We start from the raw sequence: 17,510 nt of genomic DNA, 5'->3' as shown, positions 1-17,510 counted from the left end.
GCTAGTATTTATAATTATTGTTAATAGGGTTACTGAAAAATATTTAGGCTTTTCTTTTTTTTTAAGATTTTATTTATTTATTCATGAGAGACACAGAGAGAAAGACACAGGCAGAGGGAGAAGCAGGCTCCCCTATGGGGAACCTGAGGTGGGACTCCATCCTGGGACTCCGGGATCACGCCCTGAGCCAAGGGAGATACTCAACCACTGAGTCACCCAGGCATCCCCAGGGTGATTTTTTTTTTTTTTTTAATTTCACTCTTCCCATGGGGGAGGAAAGAATATGAAAAATACTAAAAAGATTCAACTGTGTACAATTTGTTGCATATTTTATATATTAATTTTTAAAAAGGAAGACTTAATTTACGTCTGGCTCTCAGACACAGTAGTTTAGGAGGCTCCCTCCAGAACTGAGAGTCAGCTTGCTCTTCCTTTTAAAATGTCCTTTGGCTCTAGCAAGCTTAGTTTTTACAGTAAGAGTACATTTTAGAACATATGATACACTCTTATAAAGTTTTTGTTAAAAAACGTAGTAGAGGGGTGCCTGGGTGATGCAGTCGCCTGAGCCTCCTACTCCTGATTTTAGCTCAGGTCATGATCTCAGGGCTGTGAGATTGAGACCCACATTGGCTCTGTGCTGGGTGTGGAGCCTGCTTAAGATTCTCTCTCCCTCTCTCTGCCCAGCCCCTTCCTCTATAAAAAGAAGTATTGGAAAAAAAAAATTGTAAAAGATATACTACTGTCATATTTCTAAGTTTTAATTTTTACATTTGGGGTTTGGACTTTTATGAAGGCGTATACACATATCACGTATCATATATAAATATATTACCTTTTTAGTTTTTGTAAAACTTGCTTGAGCCATGTGTTTAACAGCCTATTTACTGGGGTATTACAGTTTTATCGCAATTGTTCTTAGTGTTGCTGATTCTTGAAGCACTGACTGTCCTGGGAGCAGTCCTTGCTAAGATCTGGGAGCAGTCCTTGCTAAGATAGGGGTTGAGGGCAGCCCTAGTGGCTCAGTGGTTTAGCGCCACCTTCAACCCAGGGTGTGATCCTGGAGACCCGGGATCGAGTCCCACGTCGGGCTCCTGCATGGAGCCTGCTTCTCCCTCTGCCTGTGTCTCTGCCTCTCTCTCTCTGTGTCTCTCATGAATAAATAAATATTTAAAAAGAGATGGGAATTGAATGAAAGTAGAAAGGTAGAAATCAGACTTCCAGATCATGGTAGTAACAACTCCTAAGGAAATCACAGTGTCTTAAACTAAATACTTATTTTACCACCATATATACCACAGTTGAAGTTCCTGAACTTAGTAAAGAGCAGGCTATATTAAAGTGTTCCAGCAAAATCAGGGAAAACAGTTAAAAATAATACACCTAAATTGCATACCTACAGTCAAAAGGGCTAATCACAATAGTGCTGTGATTAATAAAGCTCTGTAAAAAGGGTACAGAGTCTTGAGGACGTTCACAAAGGAAGCCAGACTGGATGGCTAGAGGTAGTCTTAGAATAATGTAAGAAGCTCCTATGTGTTCACTGAATAATTTTGTGATGTGATCATTATACACACTAAATATGTAATTATGGTGTATGCAATTTAAGGTTATTTGTGTGAGCTAAGAGTTTGGGTTCTGGGGTCAGATGGACTTAGGGTCACATCTCTGCCCTGCCATTTACTAGCTTTGTGACTGTATACCTCAAAAGCCTCCAGTATCTTTTTTTTTTTTTTTAAAGATTTTATTTATTTATTCATGAGAATACACAGAGAGGAGAGAGAGAGAGGGAGAGAGGCAAAGACCCAGGCAGAGGGAGAAGCAGGCTCCATGCAGGGAGCCTGATGTGGGATTCGATCCCGGGTCTCCAGGATCATGCCCTGGGCTGTAGGTGGCGCTAAACTGCTGAGCCCAGGGCTGCCCAGCCTCCAGTATCTTAAGATCATCTATTATTGGCTCCCTTGTGGGGTTGCTGTGATTATTCATTGAGAATGACCGATATAGTGCCTAGCCCAGAGCCAGATGCTTGGAAGCACACCATTAGTGTTGCCTAAAAAGTGAGCTATGAGACCATAGTTTAATACTTGTCTGTACCTTTTAGGTCTAAGAGCTAGTTTCCTTAAATGAATTGCATGCCTTTGAGGACATGGGCCTTGTCCTAAGCTTTTCTTTGTGTGTCATGGAGTGTTCAGAGAAGTCCTGAAAAAATGGATTGAATAACTAAATACAGACTGAACAAGTGGGTGACTTTTGAGTTAGTAAACTTTATGACAGCATCAACAGTGCTTATGAACATACATGCCATTGGTTAATTTTTAGTTCTTAGAAATCAGAAGCTAAAAATAAAAGTTGGTATTGACCCCCCCCCCCAAGTCTTTCAACACAGAGATTCTTGATTTTTAGGTGCTTAGGTGAAGCTGTCAACTACCACCAACCAACCAGGTTTCTTTGCCCCCAGCTGAGCCCAAGTGAGAAAGACTAGGAGAAGGGAAGGGATGTGCAGAGGGAAGCATTGTGCGGCAGCATCAGCATGTCAGAATCTTGGACATTGTTGCTTCTTCACTCTTTAAGACCGATATTTACAGAATTTAGAATTTGATACCAAATATATTTGCCGTGGAATCACTGCTTCAAATTCTAACTACAGAAAAAGATTGGGCGTATTGTCATTACCAGGTTTTGGTTTTGACAGGGATAATTTGAAAATTGGATCCTCCCTGAAAGAGTGGAAATGACTGGAGACTACTTAAATTATTTAAATTAACTTAAAAATTCAGTTTTGCGGTCCCATGAGCCATGCCTCCAGTGCTCAGCAGCCACATCTGCTGGGCGCTACCTCAGAGGACAGTGCAGATTGAAGAAGTTGCCCATCACAGAAAGTTCTGTTGGATGCTGCTTTTCTACAATATCTGTTACTGTAGCTCATGCATTATTCTAAAATGAGCAAAAGGGTACAAACGCCAAAGTAGTTGTAGTGACTAGAGGAGAATAATCAGAGAAATGGGAAATGTGAATTAGGTGAGTAGACTCCCCCCAACCTCCACCCCTTCCTCGATCTTTCCCCTTCCTCTCCTTCTTCTCAAGTAGAGTCATTGGAAAATGGTTCAGAGTAAATTTCCTGCCAAGCAAGGCGAATACATGGCCATATTGTTTTCTCTCCAAAACCAAGACTTTTTTTAAAAAATTCATTTTATTTTATTTTTTTTAAGGTTTTATTTATTTATTTAGCAGGGGGAGAGAGAGAGAGAGAGAGAGGCAGAGACACAGGCAGAGGGAGAAGCAGGCTCCATGCAGGGAGCCCGACGTGGGACTCGATCCTGGGTCTCCAGAATCACACCCTGGGCTAAAGGTGGCAATAAACCACTGAGCCACCTGGGCTGCCCTTTTTTTAAAATTTAAATACAGTTTTGGTTCTTTGGAAACTCCTACTACTTATCATTAGTATTTGCTCTCTTGTTGTGTTGGACCTTAATCCCATTTGGAAATTTTTCCCACTCCTCCTTCCCTGGCTGTCATGTAGTTACGTCTGCAGCACTGATGTTTCAAACCATCTTTTATAGAACCAGATCTTTCACTTCCCCCTCTCGTTTCCCTCATCCTTACTGTGGACTTCAGGCTCTGGTGCTCTAGGTGTATTGAACTCCCAGCTCCGCACCTTGCCGAGTGATGTGGAGTAAGCAGTCTAATTTCTCTGAACCTGTAAAAATGTATATTTATTTATTATGATACCGATATCGCCACTTACATCCATCTGGATTAAATGGGATAATTTACTCAAAGCTCATAGCACAATACCTTGCCATGTAGGAAGTCAGATAACAATTAGAGATGAGATCATCTGATGCATTATTTAGCTCCTGTTGTGTAGTAAACTGTCCCAGAATTGAGTGGCTTAAAACAACCACCACCTATAGTTTAGTATAGGATTCTGCTGGGCAGTTCTGGTCTTGTCCAGGCCTGACCAATCTTTTCATGCAGTGTTCATTTGACTGGTTGGCTCTGAGGCTGGCTGGGCCTGGATGGCCTCGCTTGCATTTTGGGTGCTGGGCTGGTTGTCTGCTGGGACTACTGTCTAGTAGTCTAGACGGCTAGACTACCTGTGTAGACTATGTGTGTCTCATCATCCAGCCAAGTTAAAGCTCTCCTCGATTAGAGAGCCCACAGCAAGAGCTCTTGCCTCTCCCTGTGTTCTATATGAACTCTACACTCAAGTCTCACTTTCATATTATTTCCTGAATGTGGTCTTTGCCTTCACCTTTGTTCCTTGGCAACAAGACCTTCTTAGTGCATGCCACAGAGCAGTTGAACGAATACCTAAATATAGCTCCACCTTTGTGGATGGTCTCATGTTATCTTCACCTACTAATCCTTTCATGTTGACTTTGATGTGCTACCTGCTTTGTGACGTCCATTTGATCTCTTAAACTTTGGGAAGTTCGGAGGTGGTTTTTGGTATTGATTTATAAGAAACGTCAAAGAGTAAAATTTTGTATTGAAACAGTTAATTTAACTGTTCTTAAATGGTTCTCGTCTCTAAATGCTAATGTGTATTGAAAAGCTATGAAGAGTTTTTTTTTTTTTTAATGATCCTCAACCATAGGAAAGGTTGGTTTCTTAGTTTTACATATATTTATGGGGTAAATTGGTAGCTGCTAGTGGGTGAGAATATAGTATTTTTGCTAACTCAGTTCTTCTATATAATATTGGTCTACACAATGAGATGTTTTTCTAGGCCAAGGAAAGAAATTTTCTCTTTTCATTTCTATTTTTAATTTAATAGTGCTCCGCAGAAAAGATAAAGCACAGTTGCAAAAGGCAGCATTTGCATATATATTTTCTTGCTTTGTCCACTCATTTTACTTTCTAACTTGCTTTTTTTGACCTACTAAATGAATAATGATTATTGCTGGTGTGTGTGTGTGTGTGTGTGTGTGTGTTCTCCTAAACTTTATGTAAGTCGCAGTTCAGAGTTTATGGAGACTTGAAATACCAAAGTGCAGTAAGTTATGCAGTGCGGGGTGAAGGGGAGGAAAAGAAACCCCAAACAGTCTCATTAGGGCGTCGGGAAAACTGAACTCTAATTCTGACTCTGATAATGACTTACTGGTGGCCTTGAGACAATTTAACTTCCCTTTGGCTTAGGCAGCTGAGCTCAATAATCTTGAAGGTTTCTCTCTAGCTTTGAAATATCATGCTGTTTCTAAAATCATGCTATTTCTATTAAGTATTTGTCTTCCTGGGATTTCGTAATAAACATTAAAGATGAGCACAAATGTTTAAAATGAAAGAAAGGGATATACTTATTAGGGTATTTAATAGCAACAGGGTTAATAACATGTCCTGGGTATGTAGGAAAAGGATTCTTGGGATTCATCTTTTGATACAGGTGTTTGTCAAGTAGGATTGAGATGTACAGAATCACAGTGGAAATGAATATGAAATGCATGATGGATTCCACGGCCGAGATGTTGTGGCTAGAGCTCTGCATATTTGGGTATAGCCTCCTGATGGGGTCAACTGTTTTCAGGTAGAGGGTACTTCCCAGTACTATCCATGGTTTTCCTCATATTGTCCTGCTTCCTTAGGAAATTTTGTTTTCTTGTCAGAGTTCATTTTCTATGCAAATTTTACAAACATGAATTTCCCCTTAGAGGGTGCAGCACCTCTTGCCACCCCCACCCCCCCCACCATGCATATATATGCACAACCTCCCCCTGGGGTTGGTATTAGGCAAAAGAAAGCAATGTAGTACTTTCTATAGGATTTCTTTTGGCCTCAGTGTTGTGAATCTAGAAAGAAAGGTCTTCTTGTTCATCTGAAATATCTTATTATGTGTTTATGAGAATTCTACATGTAATTTAAATCTCGGTTACCACACAAGGTTGGCGGCCACTGTATTGGTGAGCCCGGGTCTAGATCTTCATCATCCCTCATGTGTGTACTTGCTCAAAACATCGCTCAATGTGAGCGTGTCTCCTCTTCATAAGAGAAGTACTTTTCTTGGTCTCCTTCCTGCCTCCCTGGCTCTCATTTTAGTTTCTCTTCTAAGCTTCCCTGACCTACTTGGAGGAGAGACTTTCTCCCTAAAATTCTCTGCCCTGGGCTTGTGGGACACAAGATTTTCTTTCAGCCAAATGCTCCCTAGGCTTCCTCATGGTTCTAAACATGGCTGTCACCTGCTTCCATAAAACATCGGCCCACCATTCTTTTTTTTTTTTTTCCTCACATCCTCTTCTGCTTGTGGTATAACCCAAATCTGCCTGCCTCCAACTACCCGCCCCCCCTGCACTTGACATCTGTGCCTCTCCATGTCGGCTGGATGCCACCGTCACCTGGACCACCTGTCACAGCATAAATGCATGTTAAATCATTTTCTGTTAGCTCATAGAAAAGCTATAAATATGTATCATTATTTCCAAGTGTAGTTTTGTGTGTGTGTCACTCAAATATTTTTAATGCTGCTCTTTTAATGGTTTTAAGGAATTCATGTGTTCACACATTTAGGTATTTTTTTTTTAGAGTAATAGAGATGTAGCCATATAACCAAGATCTACAAGGAAGGCAGGCTCTGTCCTCATGAGCTTTACAGGCTACAAAAGAAGACCTCAAGATGCGTGACTGTAGTGCCGTGGGGTGATGTTACGAGAGAGCAGATGTCAGAGCTCAGAACTCAGCAGCAGGACCCAGGCCACACCTGTCAGGGCAGGCCTCAGAAATGATATCTAAGCTGGGAGGTGAAGGAGTGGATATAGCAGTAACTGGCTAAAAAAAAAAATGTGTAAGAAAGGAACATTAGAATTCATTGCATTTGAATGAAATTAATGTTCCATTTGCATTAACAGGAGAATTAATTTGAAACATATGGAGAGTGCAAGTAACAAACCTACATGTTTGTTTTTTGTCTTTATGTTGAATTTGGAGCAGGGATGTGGGCACATCCTTTGTGAGCAGTCTGTGCTATAAGTAAACTGTAAAGTGGGGAATTTTATTTGCTAATGGATAGTTACTTGTTTGTTATAGAACTTACTTGCTAAAGGATAGTCAAGCAACAAATGATTAGGTTCTACAGAAGCAGGATGCTATTTTGCTGTGAAAGTGCCAAGCTGTTGCCCCTGTGATGTTGCCATTGATAACAGTTTTTTGATGGGCACCTTAGGACAATTAGATGGGACCTAATCACAGTGATTTCCTGTCATTCTTGAACTACTTAAAACCACAATCAGAAAGTGGTAAACTTTTGATAGGAAAAAAGAGGAATTAACTTTAAAAGGTTTTTGACTAATGAAAATCAAACCTGTGCCACATTAAAGCAGTGTTTTCACACCATTAAGCATTGTAAAGCATTTTCCTTCCATTGTAACGCATTCTCTTTTAATCTATAAGTATGGTTTGGGAAAAACCCCAGATTCTGGTCTACAATGTAGTCTTTTGTTTTGTTAACAAGAGCACCTTGCTTCCTTAAATTGGGGAAATATAATGTTGATTGAGATCCTTAGTAACTATTTAAGGAAAAAAAAATACTTCAGATTAAATGAAAACACAAATCTTTCATTTACAAATTTAAAGAAGCATTTCGAATAGCCTTTAATTGGTAGTTGTGTGAAATTAGGATAATAGGAGAAAATCAATTATAGCAATAAAGTCTGTTCTTAAATATCAATTATTTGAAGTATTTCCCTGTGTGAAAAAAATCCTCAAAAAGCTGGGCGGGAGAAAGGTGGTTCCTGGCAGGTGTCTTGCCACATTAGTTTTTACCTGAGCTTCAGATCTGGCATCAGACTCAGCACAGGCTGTAGAAGATATTTTAGTGATTGGGGGAATTTTGTGTTTTGTGAAGTACAGAATATATTTAATCAGTTTTAATGGTCCTCCGGGATTCAACACATGTTGATAGTTTAGCCGACTGTTATTAAAGTTCTAGAGATTGAAACTATGGATTTTCTAGTTTGATACAAAAATCAAATAAAGAATATGGGGTTTCTTTGAGGATCATTTTTGTTTTCTTTCACTGGAAATTAATTGGTACTTGAGCAGTGTGTCCTGGAAAATCACATTACTTTTATAACAGTTCTTCACTTATGAAGGTTAATGATTCAAATGTAATAAATCATAGTCAACATTAGATTTTCCAGTGGTCCTTTTTTAATATAGTTATAGAAGATTTTTCTGTTAATTCTTAATCATCACTGCAGTAGTTAGAGGAGTTTGAAAACCTGGATAACGTCATCTTACTTTTGAAGATCTCTTCTGACAAAATGTTTATTCAAACCGCTAAAAAAAGTCACTGATTTGAGTTTTGCCACTTTCTTCATCCTTCATCTGCTGTGTTTAAGAAGCATTAAAATGAGAAAGTATGTTGTGTGTAAATAAAATAATTGGACCTGGATTATCACTTTACCCCCCTTCAGAACCCAGAGATTTGCTCAGACTTTTACACTCAGTGTGGTTTCAATTACAAGATATTGTAAGGATTTATTTGTAAGGATTAATGAACTGTTACCATTTTCTAGGTCTTATCACAACGACGTCAAGGAAACTGGACCGAGAGCAGCAAGATGAACATATATTAGAAGTAAGCAATTTTTTGAACTATTTAAAAAATAATATAAATATAAGGAAAGAGCATTCTTGTTCACATTAACTAGTATTCATAACTCTTATGATTTAGTTATATTAGCTTCTGGTCATGATTAAAAACCAAAATAAAGGGGAAAGAAAACGTCAGCAAGTGTAGGTCACATCCCCTTAAATCCCTTTCTATCCCCAGAACACAAGACCACTGTTTTAGTTATTTATTTAAAAGATTTTATTTATTTATTCATGAGAGACAGAGATAGAGAGAGGCAGAGGGAGAAGTAGGCTCTATGCAGGGAGCCTGATGTGGGACTCCATCCCCGGTCTTCAGGATCAGGCTCTGGGCTGAAGGCAGCACTAAACCACTGAGCCACCTGGGCTGCCCAAGACCATTGTTTTAAATTCTGTGTTAATTTTTTGTGCTCACATCCAGAGCAAACAAACTGAGAACAAAATTATTTGAATTTTCTTTTCATTTATATAAGGGAAACTTTGCTGTATGTCTTTCTTTTCCTGTTTTTTTTTTTGTATTTATTTTTTAAATTTAAATTCAGTTAATTAAATGTAATGTATTATTAGTTAGTTTCATAGGTAGAGATCAGTGATTCAACTCTCCCATATGATACCCAGTGCTCTTTATATCATGCCCCCTCTCTTGTGTCATCGCCCAGTTATCCCATTCCTCCCCCGCTCCCCCCATACTGTATACTTTTTCCATTTTTTTCCTCAGTATTCTGTTTTTGGGGTATTTTTTATATAATAGATCTAGTTCAACTATAATTTCTAGTTTCCATCGTCATCGTTCTTAAATAATTACATTGTTTTTTGCATTTTAAACTGAATTGTAGAAAGTTTGTGCTTTTGAAACATTTTCGAAAATAGAAGATTAAAGACTGACATGCACTTTTCTTAGATGGTCTCTTCCCATAGGCTTCTCATTTTCACGGCTAATTTAAAATGCCTTTCTAGTCCCCGAAAGGAGAAACACAGTCTGTTGCTTCCTGGCATGCTGGTGGACCAGAGGCAGGGTGTGTGGGTGGGGATGGGAGTCACATGGAGGAGGAAGGTAGAGTGTTGTGTGGGGGTCAGGCCTGATGTGATTGCTGCGTGTGGGGCCTACAAGCCAGGAAGAGGCTGAGGAGAGGCAGCCTCATGGAGAGGGAAACTCAGTAGGGCATGCTTGTTGAGTTGTGACTCACCTGCATGAGTCTTCCATTCTACTCTGGGTACTTGAGAAAGTCCTAAACTGTGGTTTATTATTTTTATTAGCATTTAGTTCTTTCTTTGTGTGCCTTTGCTGTTCATAATGCTGCCTGCTTCATTTCATTTTCATCATTGGTCGCAGTTCTAACTTTGTCAATAAAATATTTACTTTTATAGCTCTGTAGTGTGTGCACATGAATATCATGTCTAGAAAAAGTGGTTTCACAGACACTGTTAGAACTAGTCATTGCCTTTTTTTTTTTTTAAAGTTTTATTTTTTATTTTGAAAGAGAGCATGTACAAGCAGTGGGGGTGGGCAGAGGCAGAAGGGGAATCTCAAGCCGACTCCATGCTGAGCCCTGAGCCCAACATGAGGCTCAATCCCAGGACCCTGAGGTCATGACCTGAGCCAAAACCAGGAGGCTGACGCTTAACTGACTGAGCTACCCGGATGCCCTTATAGTTAATAGTTTCTTCATGTGTTACATCCGAGTGTTAGTCATAGGTCATAGAGTTCCCTTGAATTTTCTTTCTGATAGAGCAGAGTTTAGAATTTTGATCTGGTCACTACATTGTTCGACAGAAGGGAGAATACAGTTCCCAAAAAAGGGAAACGGGGGCATGCCCTCCGGAGCGGCAGGTCAGAGGCATTGGCATCTCCCTATGGCCCGCACCCTGGTTAGAGCTGCACAGGTGTCCAGTTGTGTGCCTCACTCCAGAGCCACCTTTTCACGGTCAACATCCAAGGCTGGTTGGGAGCAAGTAGAAGATACTCAGGACTTTGAAGATAATATTAAGATGTTAATGGGAAATATTACTTTGTAATAGTTTGTTTTCATACCTTGTATGTTTTTTGTAGTCCTTTGTGGTGGTGTAGTTGAGGGCCAATGCCGGCATTGATTTGTCTTTAAAGGAGAGTTCTTTTTTCCATTCCTGTGTTAAAAGCTGTGTTACTGGCTACTGGTTATTGAACCCATCCTTAAGAACGCTTTGGTGAGGATTACCACAAAATATAGTGCTTGCTTCTATTTCTCTTTAATTTCTCTCTTTTCCCTAAAGATCATAGGAAAAATGATCAAAAGGAAATGTTTTGAGAGAGTAAAATTAAACAGTAATTGTAGATTTTGTTTTATTTTGAGAGTGTGGGAAGGTGAATCATGTGCTTTAAGCAACTACTTAAATATTCTTGGCAGGTACCGTCGGGAATCTATTCACACTTCTATAAGCAACAGGATTTACACTCCCCAAACTTTAAAAAAAAAAAAATAGTTCCACAGAAAACTTCAGTATAATTTAATATTTTTGGTATTTCAGTCATTCATTTTGGAGGATGTGGTCAGAGAAAAATAGCTATTCCTCAGGTTGTGGTCTTGAATGTCCACACCAGAGTAAAAGTGGGCATTTGATTTGGGGGGAAACTCTGCATATGGAAGCATTTGCCACTACAGTCCTGAAGGCTTGGGTTTTTATTCCTAAATTCACTACATAAATAATTAGAATGACACTTACTTTACATTTCTTTTACTGAAAATCTTATTTAGTAAGTGGGTCTGAAATGAAAATTCTTATATTCGTATTAACCGTGGAGAACTTCTCTGTACAAGAAGAGAATCCAACAAAACAAAATGGTGACAGCTATTATTAAAAGGCATGCTACTTCACATATATTTTGAACTGATGATCTACCTGACGTTACTGTAGAGGCCTAAAAATGAAAGTTTTTAATGCAATATGTGGAGATTTGATTTGATTTTTTTTTTTTTTTTTTTTTAGTGTATAGAGTGTACAGTGTTCTTCAGAGGACTCTATTTAAAAGCCAGACCTTCATGCATCTCTTCTTGGCTTAAAAATAAGTTGTTTTTGATAGCTTGCCATCTTGGCGACATTCGTGTCGGAGCTGCAGTTGAGTAGGGAGAGGTGGCGTGGTGAGGGGAGAGCCAGGGCTCAGCGCTGCCTCTTTCTTGGCCCTCTCCTCGCTCCCCCCAGTCCCTGTCTAGAATGGGACATGGCATAGTCTCGCCTCCTCATAAGGCTGTTATCAGAAGGAGAGAGGAGATGGTATGCTGTGAGCCTTACAGGTCTGTGCAAATGTGGTGTATCATTAGTTAGGAGGAAGGTAGTCCCATTTTATTTTATTTATTTTATTTTATTTTATTTTATTTTATTTCATTATTTTATTTTATTTTTTATAATTTATTTATATATATATTTATTTATTTAATTTTATGTTTTTTTATAACATCTGTTGATCTGTTACCTTTCAAAAACAGGTTACTGTGACAGACAACGGTAGCCCCCCCAAATCCACCATTGCAAGAGTAATCGTGAAAATCCTTGATGAAAATGACAACAAACCTCAGTTCCTACAAAAGTTCTACAAAATCAGGCTCCCAGAGCGGGAAAGACCAGAACGAGAAAGGAATGCCAAGCGCGAGCCCATCTATCGTGTTATAGCTACAGACAAAGATGACGGTCCCAACGCAGAGATCTCTTACAGCATTGAAGATGGAAACGAGCACGGCAAATTTTTTATTGAGCCGAAAACCGGAGTGGTTTCATCCAAGAAGTTTTCTGGAGCTGGAGAATATGATATTCTTTCAGTGAGTTAAGATCTAGTCTTTGAATTTCTTACATACTTGGACTATTAATCTGGTCTAGTATCCCTTCTCTTAAAACTTTCTCTTCAATAAGTGGCCTCATTGTTGACCTAACATTGGGACATGTGGCTTTGGTTTTCTCTTCTCAGCTGTCGCTCCGGTTACTACGTTTGTTGAGTGTGGCATGAAGAGGTTGCTCTTTTTAATCAAACCTTAAACATGGGGAAAATACAGATACAGATACTAAGTGCTTGAAATTGGCTCAGTTTAAGACCACACTGATCTGTGTTTCAGTCATAGGATGTAACTTCTAATTTGCTCCCTTCACCCCCTCTGCTTGTATTTTTTTTATAGATTAAGGCAGTTGATAATGGTCGCCCCCAAAAGTCATCAACCACTCGACTCCATATTGAGTGGATCTCCAAACCCAAGCCATCAGTGGAACCGATTTCATTTGAAGAACCATTTTTCACCTTTACTGTCATGGAAAGTGATCCAGTGGCTCACATGATTGGAGTGATAACTGTTGAGCCTCCTGGCACACCTCTTTGGTTTGACATCATTGGTAAGGATTCCTCAGTTTTCATTGTCCTTATATAGGTTACACTGAGGAAAACCTGTCTTTGGTTTTCTGATTTCTGTATATGTCTCAGGATTTAAATTTGGGAGTAAGACCTAGAACTGGAGAATTTGTCTTAAATTATCAGTATTTTGATTGCAAAATGTTTTATAATACCCAGCAGGTAATAAACTTGTTTAAAATAGATGCTGTGTATACACCATATCATTAATGTAAAAATAGGGTTTTCAAAAAGGCATCAAGAAGTTAGAAATCTGAATGTTTTGGTCCTAAAGCACAACTTCTTAATTTTCCTTCTTTATGTATAACATACGGCACATTGCTATTTTTACTGAATGTGGTTTGAATGCTTAAAATAACTGTGTGACTGTCACATGTCAGTATTTTATAGGGAATAATCTTACAGATTTTAATTGTGTAACTTAAAAATGACGGTGCCAACTGGCCTTTTTAGTTTTATTTACCACATTTTGGGAATGTGGGAAGCAGAGTCCCTGAGACTAGTTTACCCTATAATAAAGATGAAATGCCTAAATCACTTTTTCATTTTTTCTTTTCCATATAATTGAGTTTAGACACAGAATGTCTTACTTTAACACATTTAAAAAAGAAAATGCACTTTAGACTTTGACATCTTATTTTTTTAAAATCCTCTTCACATTATTTTAATCATAAGGCTATTGAAAAGCCTAAGTACGTATTGTGATTCATCCCCAGTCGGTCCTTCGTATCCCCTTCCCCTCTTGCACCCTTTGGCCACCCTCGCCCCACGTGCTGTGTCAGTGTTTGAAGGGGATTGGACGTGGGCTGCCAGGGTCCCGGGGTGCAAGTGGCCCGGGCTTTACCGCTTCCCATGCCAGACAGTGAGGCTCTTTCCCACTTTGGGTCATTGTACAAAATTGTCTGGGTCATCATCTATGATGAAACCATTACTTCCGTTGTAAAGAAAAAAAGGATGATTTGCACAATGAACTATACACTCCAAATAGTGTGTTTGCATTCTGATAACTGCTGTCACGTTTCCAGACGGGCCAGGCTGCTGTGGTGCAGCGTGTAACTCCATGTAACACTGCCTGCCTCGGGGACTGGTTTGATTGACCGCTCTTCCTTGTTCTCTGCTTGCTTTCCATGCTTGCTCGCTTCCTCTGTGGCTGTGCCAGGAGACACGCTTGCTAGAGAAGTGTTTTACATCTTTCAGATGACTTGTGACCCGAACTGTACAGCAGAAGGTATCTGCTGAGATCACATAATTTGCCTCAGATTATGAGATCTAAAATGAAAGCATCCGTTTTTAGAACATTTTTTTTTAATTGCCAGTGACTATCTTTCATTGTCCTTTGTTCTTGTGGTGTGCATGTGGTCACCCATCCCAGTTGCCAACTTGCTGCCTTCTAGTAAATTACGAGGTCGTCCTTAGTTTTAGGTGGAACTGAAGATTTTCTTTTCCATGTGTGATGTTCTGTGGCTTTTTGGCAAGATTTAGTAATAGAACATCATCATGACATTATGAGTTTACTTTCATTCCATTTCACTTCATTGGTAAAAGTATCTCAAGTTCAATGGATTTGAAGAGAGAGCTTTATCTAGAACATAATTGGGAATGCATTTGGGTAATGTTAGTAGTACTGAAACTTTTGCTTCATTAAGCTTTGTGTTTGGCCACAATGGGGAAAATTTCGTTTCATGTCTCTAAGAGCCAGGAGTAATTGATGTCAACTGTCACTATTTTAACTTTTGTTTTTAATAGTTAGTTTATTATAAGGGCAGCGTGCATCAGGTGTATGTATTTTGAGCAATTAAACATCTAAATGACTGACTTTGGTTTAGTAAAGGATGTTATATATAGTTACTAGGATATATAAATTAAAATGTTATTCAGAACCCCCGAAAAAGCGAATTGAAAGTAATTCATTGGCAATATTAGCAGTGTTTTTCTGTCTTCAGAGTTGCTTTCTTTCCTCTCAGTAGGACAGTTAGTAGGGCCCAAATGTGTATTTAGTAGGCGTTATCTTTGTAATGGGCCCATCTTTTCCTGTTTTTTTCAAAATGAAAGCTCCTTGGAATCACCTTGAGCAATGTATCAGAAGAGGTTTTTTTCCTCCCCTGTCATGAAGAATTAGAAAGCCACAAAGAAATGACAGATTTTCATACTTTTCTGTCTGCCCTAACTTCAACTAGGTGGCAACTATGACAGTGACTTTGATGTGGACAAGGGCACCGGGACCATCATTGTTGCCAAACCTCTTGATGCGGAACAGAAATCAAACTATAACCTCACAGTAGAAGCTACAGATGGAACCACCACTATCCTTACACAGGTAAGTGAATCACTAATGATGCATTTGTCAGAGAAGGACTGTTAGGATTTCAGGGTCCACAGGCGGTATGAACGGTTGAGTCTGCCCTCTGAGGCTCCCAGGAAGAGTTACTGTGTCGAGAGAGTTCACGCATAACACACACTGAGGATTTGTATTTCAGGAAGAAAATTAACTGCAAATCTGGATTTAGGTTTGGCCTGTAATTAACCAGTTTTGAAAGAAGGCTTAAAAAAAACCCACTTTCAATTTTTAAAATCAAAATTTTATACCAATTTCGAACAGTATTAATATAAATGGTATTACTATTGAGGATGAATTGTCCAAGTGATTTTCATTAAAGCTCATTAGAGGCTTAATTATCTTTTAAATCACTTTTTTGAGTTTTTTTTCCCCTTCTGGCTACCTTAAGGTTGCATAAAATGGCTGATAAAATTGTTCTCATAATTCCTTTAACATCTTTATTTGTTCCTATCTGGTGATTAAGAGATGGCCAGATTACTGGGATTTCAAATTTCAGTGTTAAAACCCTAAAAATTAAATCTAAATTCTCTTTGATTCTCTGTGTGGGCTGCTTGAGAATTTGTTGAACATTTGTTATATGCCGGGTATTGCTCTAGAAGCTGAATACCGGGAAACAAAATCCTACCCTCATAGAGCTTACCCCCTAGGGTGGTGGAGGCTAATATTTACCTGTAATCTACTGTGTCCTAAAAGACAAAAGGAAGAAAGTAAGTATTAGAAGATAAAATGCTTCTGAATTCCAGTTTTTTATCTTTAGATGATACTATTTTAAATCTCAAATGAAACAGATCATCTGTTAAATTATTTAGTTGCTTTGAAGAATAAAAGTCTGTGATATCTTTTTAATTAATAAATAAGTAGATGATTCAGAACCAGTTTTGAGAAGACCTTATTCCTTTCTCACACTTTTGATTCTTAGGGGATTTAAAATTGACATGTTACCATGCTTTGGGGTCATTTTGAGATTGTCACGTACAAGTTTTAGTACAGTATTAAATTTTCATTTTTGTTGGGAACTGTTCTCATTGTAGAAGCTAGACTTTAGAACATGAAAATGAGAATAAAAACATCAAGAGTTATAATACATTTAACAGGATAAAATTTGAAAGTTTTAAAGGTATAGCTGTATGTGGACCAGTTCAAGTAAATTACTAACCAGAAATATAGCAAAAGGGACTTAATAAGCAGTGGCCCTCTGTGCTGCGCATTCTCATTAATGAAGATGATATATTTACCCATAGCATTTATTGCTTATCACTAAATGAATCAGTAGCACTGTTTCCCTTGCCCAGTAATTGTAGTTTTAGCTAGTACAGTTAAAAGCTTAGTATGAAATGTGGTAGTCAAATGTGGTTGACTAAAATTTCCTGAAAAACCCAGGAAATCGACTACAGTCTTTCCAGGAACACAGAATATCTTAAGTTTTAGTGCTTCATTTATACTTCTGTAACTTATTTTGAGTCATTTTCAGAGGGTCTTGAAAGATATTCTGATGAAATGCTGGCTGGGCGGGTCGAGCGAGGATCAGAGAGTGGTTACAAGGCCCAGACTGACCTATGGGACAAAGAGGACAGTCAGTAATTAGGTTTCGATTTCCTTGTGGGTCAGAGAATAGGGAGATAAGAATGTGGATGAGGACAGAGCAGCAAAATACCACCTGAAGAGCAACACAGAGCTAGGAATTGGGTGGATAAAGAACTGGAACACAGGGTAGATTCAGGTTTGTCGGTAAAACTCAGGAACCAGCAGGGCAGATTTTGCTGCGTGCAGGTCAGTAGCAGCCGAGGGCAGATCAAGAGGTTTGGGGGGGGGGGGCGCTGTGGGGTTAAGCCTTGGTGCATCATCAGCAGAGCTGTGCCATGGGGCAGGAGGGGGCATCCCAGCGTAATCCCTGGTGCTCTGCAGAAACAGCGCTGCTCCTTGCTTTCCTGGCCTGCCGTTTTCTGCTTAGGATGCTGACCAGTATTACTGTGAGTCACTTTGCTTTTTCTGGTATCTCGGTAACTTAGCAAATACAGTTAAGGCTTCTTCTTTCTTTGAAAACAGTTTGGCTTTCCTGTTTCCCTTTGGTTTCTCAAGGATCAGCATTACGTGCAGGTCGATTGGTTTGAACCTTGGCTCTGCCTCTTACCCTGTCTGTGGGCAAGTGGCTGTAACCCTCTGTGTACCCTTTTTCTCATCAGGAAATTGGTCATAGTGATTTTATCCTCAGAGGGCACT

General features: G+C 39.1%; 1 protein-coding gene across 7 annotated transcripts in view; it reads left to right on the top strand.

The window, feature by feature from the left end:
• The window catches only part of FAT1 (FAT atypical cadherin 1), a 126,998-nt gene that overhangs the window by 70,037 nt on the left and 39,451 nt on the right, over positions 1-17,510 (top strand). For all 7 annotated transcript variants that reach the window (XR_012007497.1, XR_012007498.1, XM_072776080.1 and 4 more), the window contains exons 4-7: positions 8,508-8,569; positions 12,045-12,374; positions 12,726-12,936; positions 15,130-15,269. Coding sequence is in view for 5 of the 7 variants with exons in the window: in XM_072776080.1 (XP_072632181.1) it covers positions 8,508-8,569; positions 12,045-12,374; positions 12,726-12,936; positions 15,130-15,269 (743 nt within the window). In the remaining 2 variants the exon portion in view is untranslated. The remainder of the gene's footprint in view (positions 1-8,507; positions 8,570-12,044; positions 12,375-12,725; positions 12,937-15,129; positions 15,270-17,510) is intronic.

This window comes from Canis lupus, chromosome 15 (assembly GCF_048164855.1).
Source record: "Canis lupus baileyi chromosome 15, mCanLup2.hap1, whole genome shotgun sequence".
Taxonomy (NCBI): Eukaryota; Metazoa; Chordata; class Mammalia; order Carnivora; family Canidae; genus Canis; species Canis lupus.
Note: the sequence above shows the minus strand (reverse complement) of the source record. Positions and strands in the feature narration are given on the sequence as shown.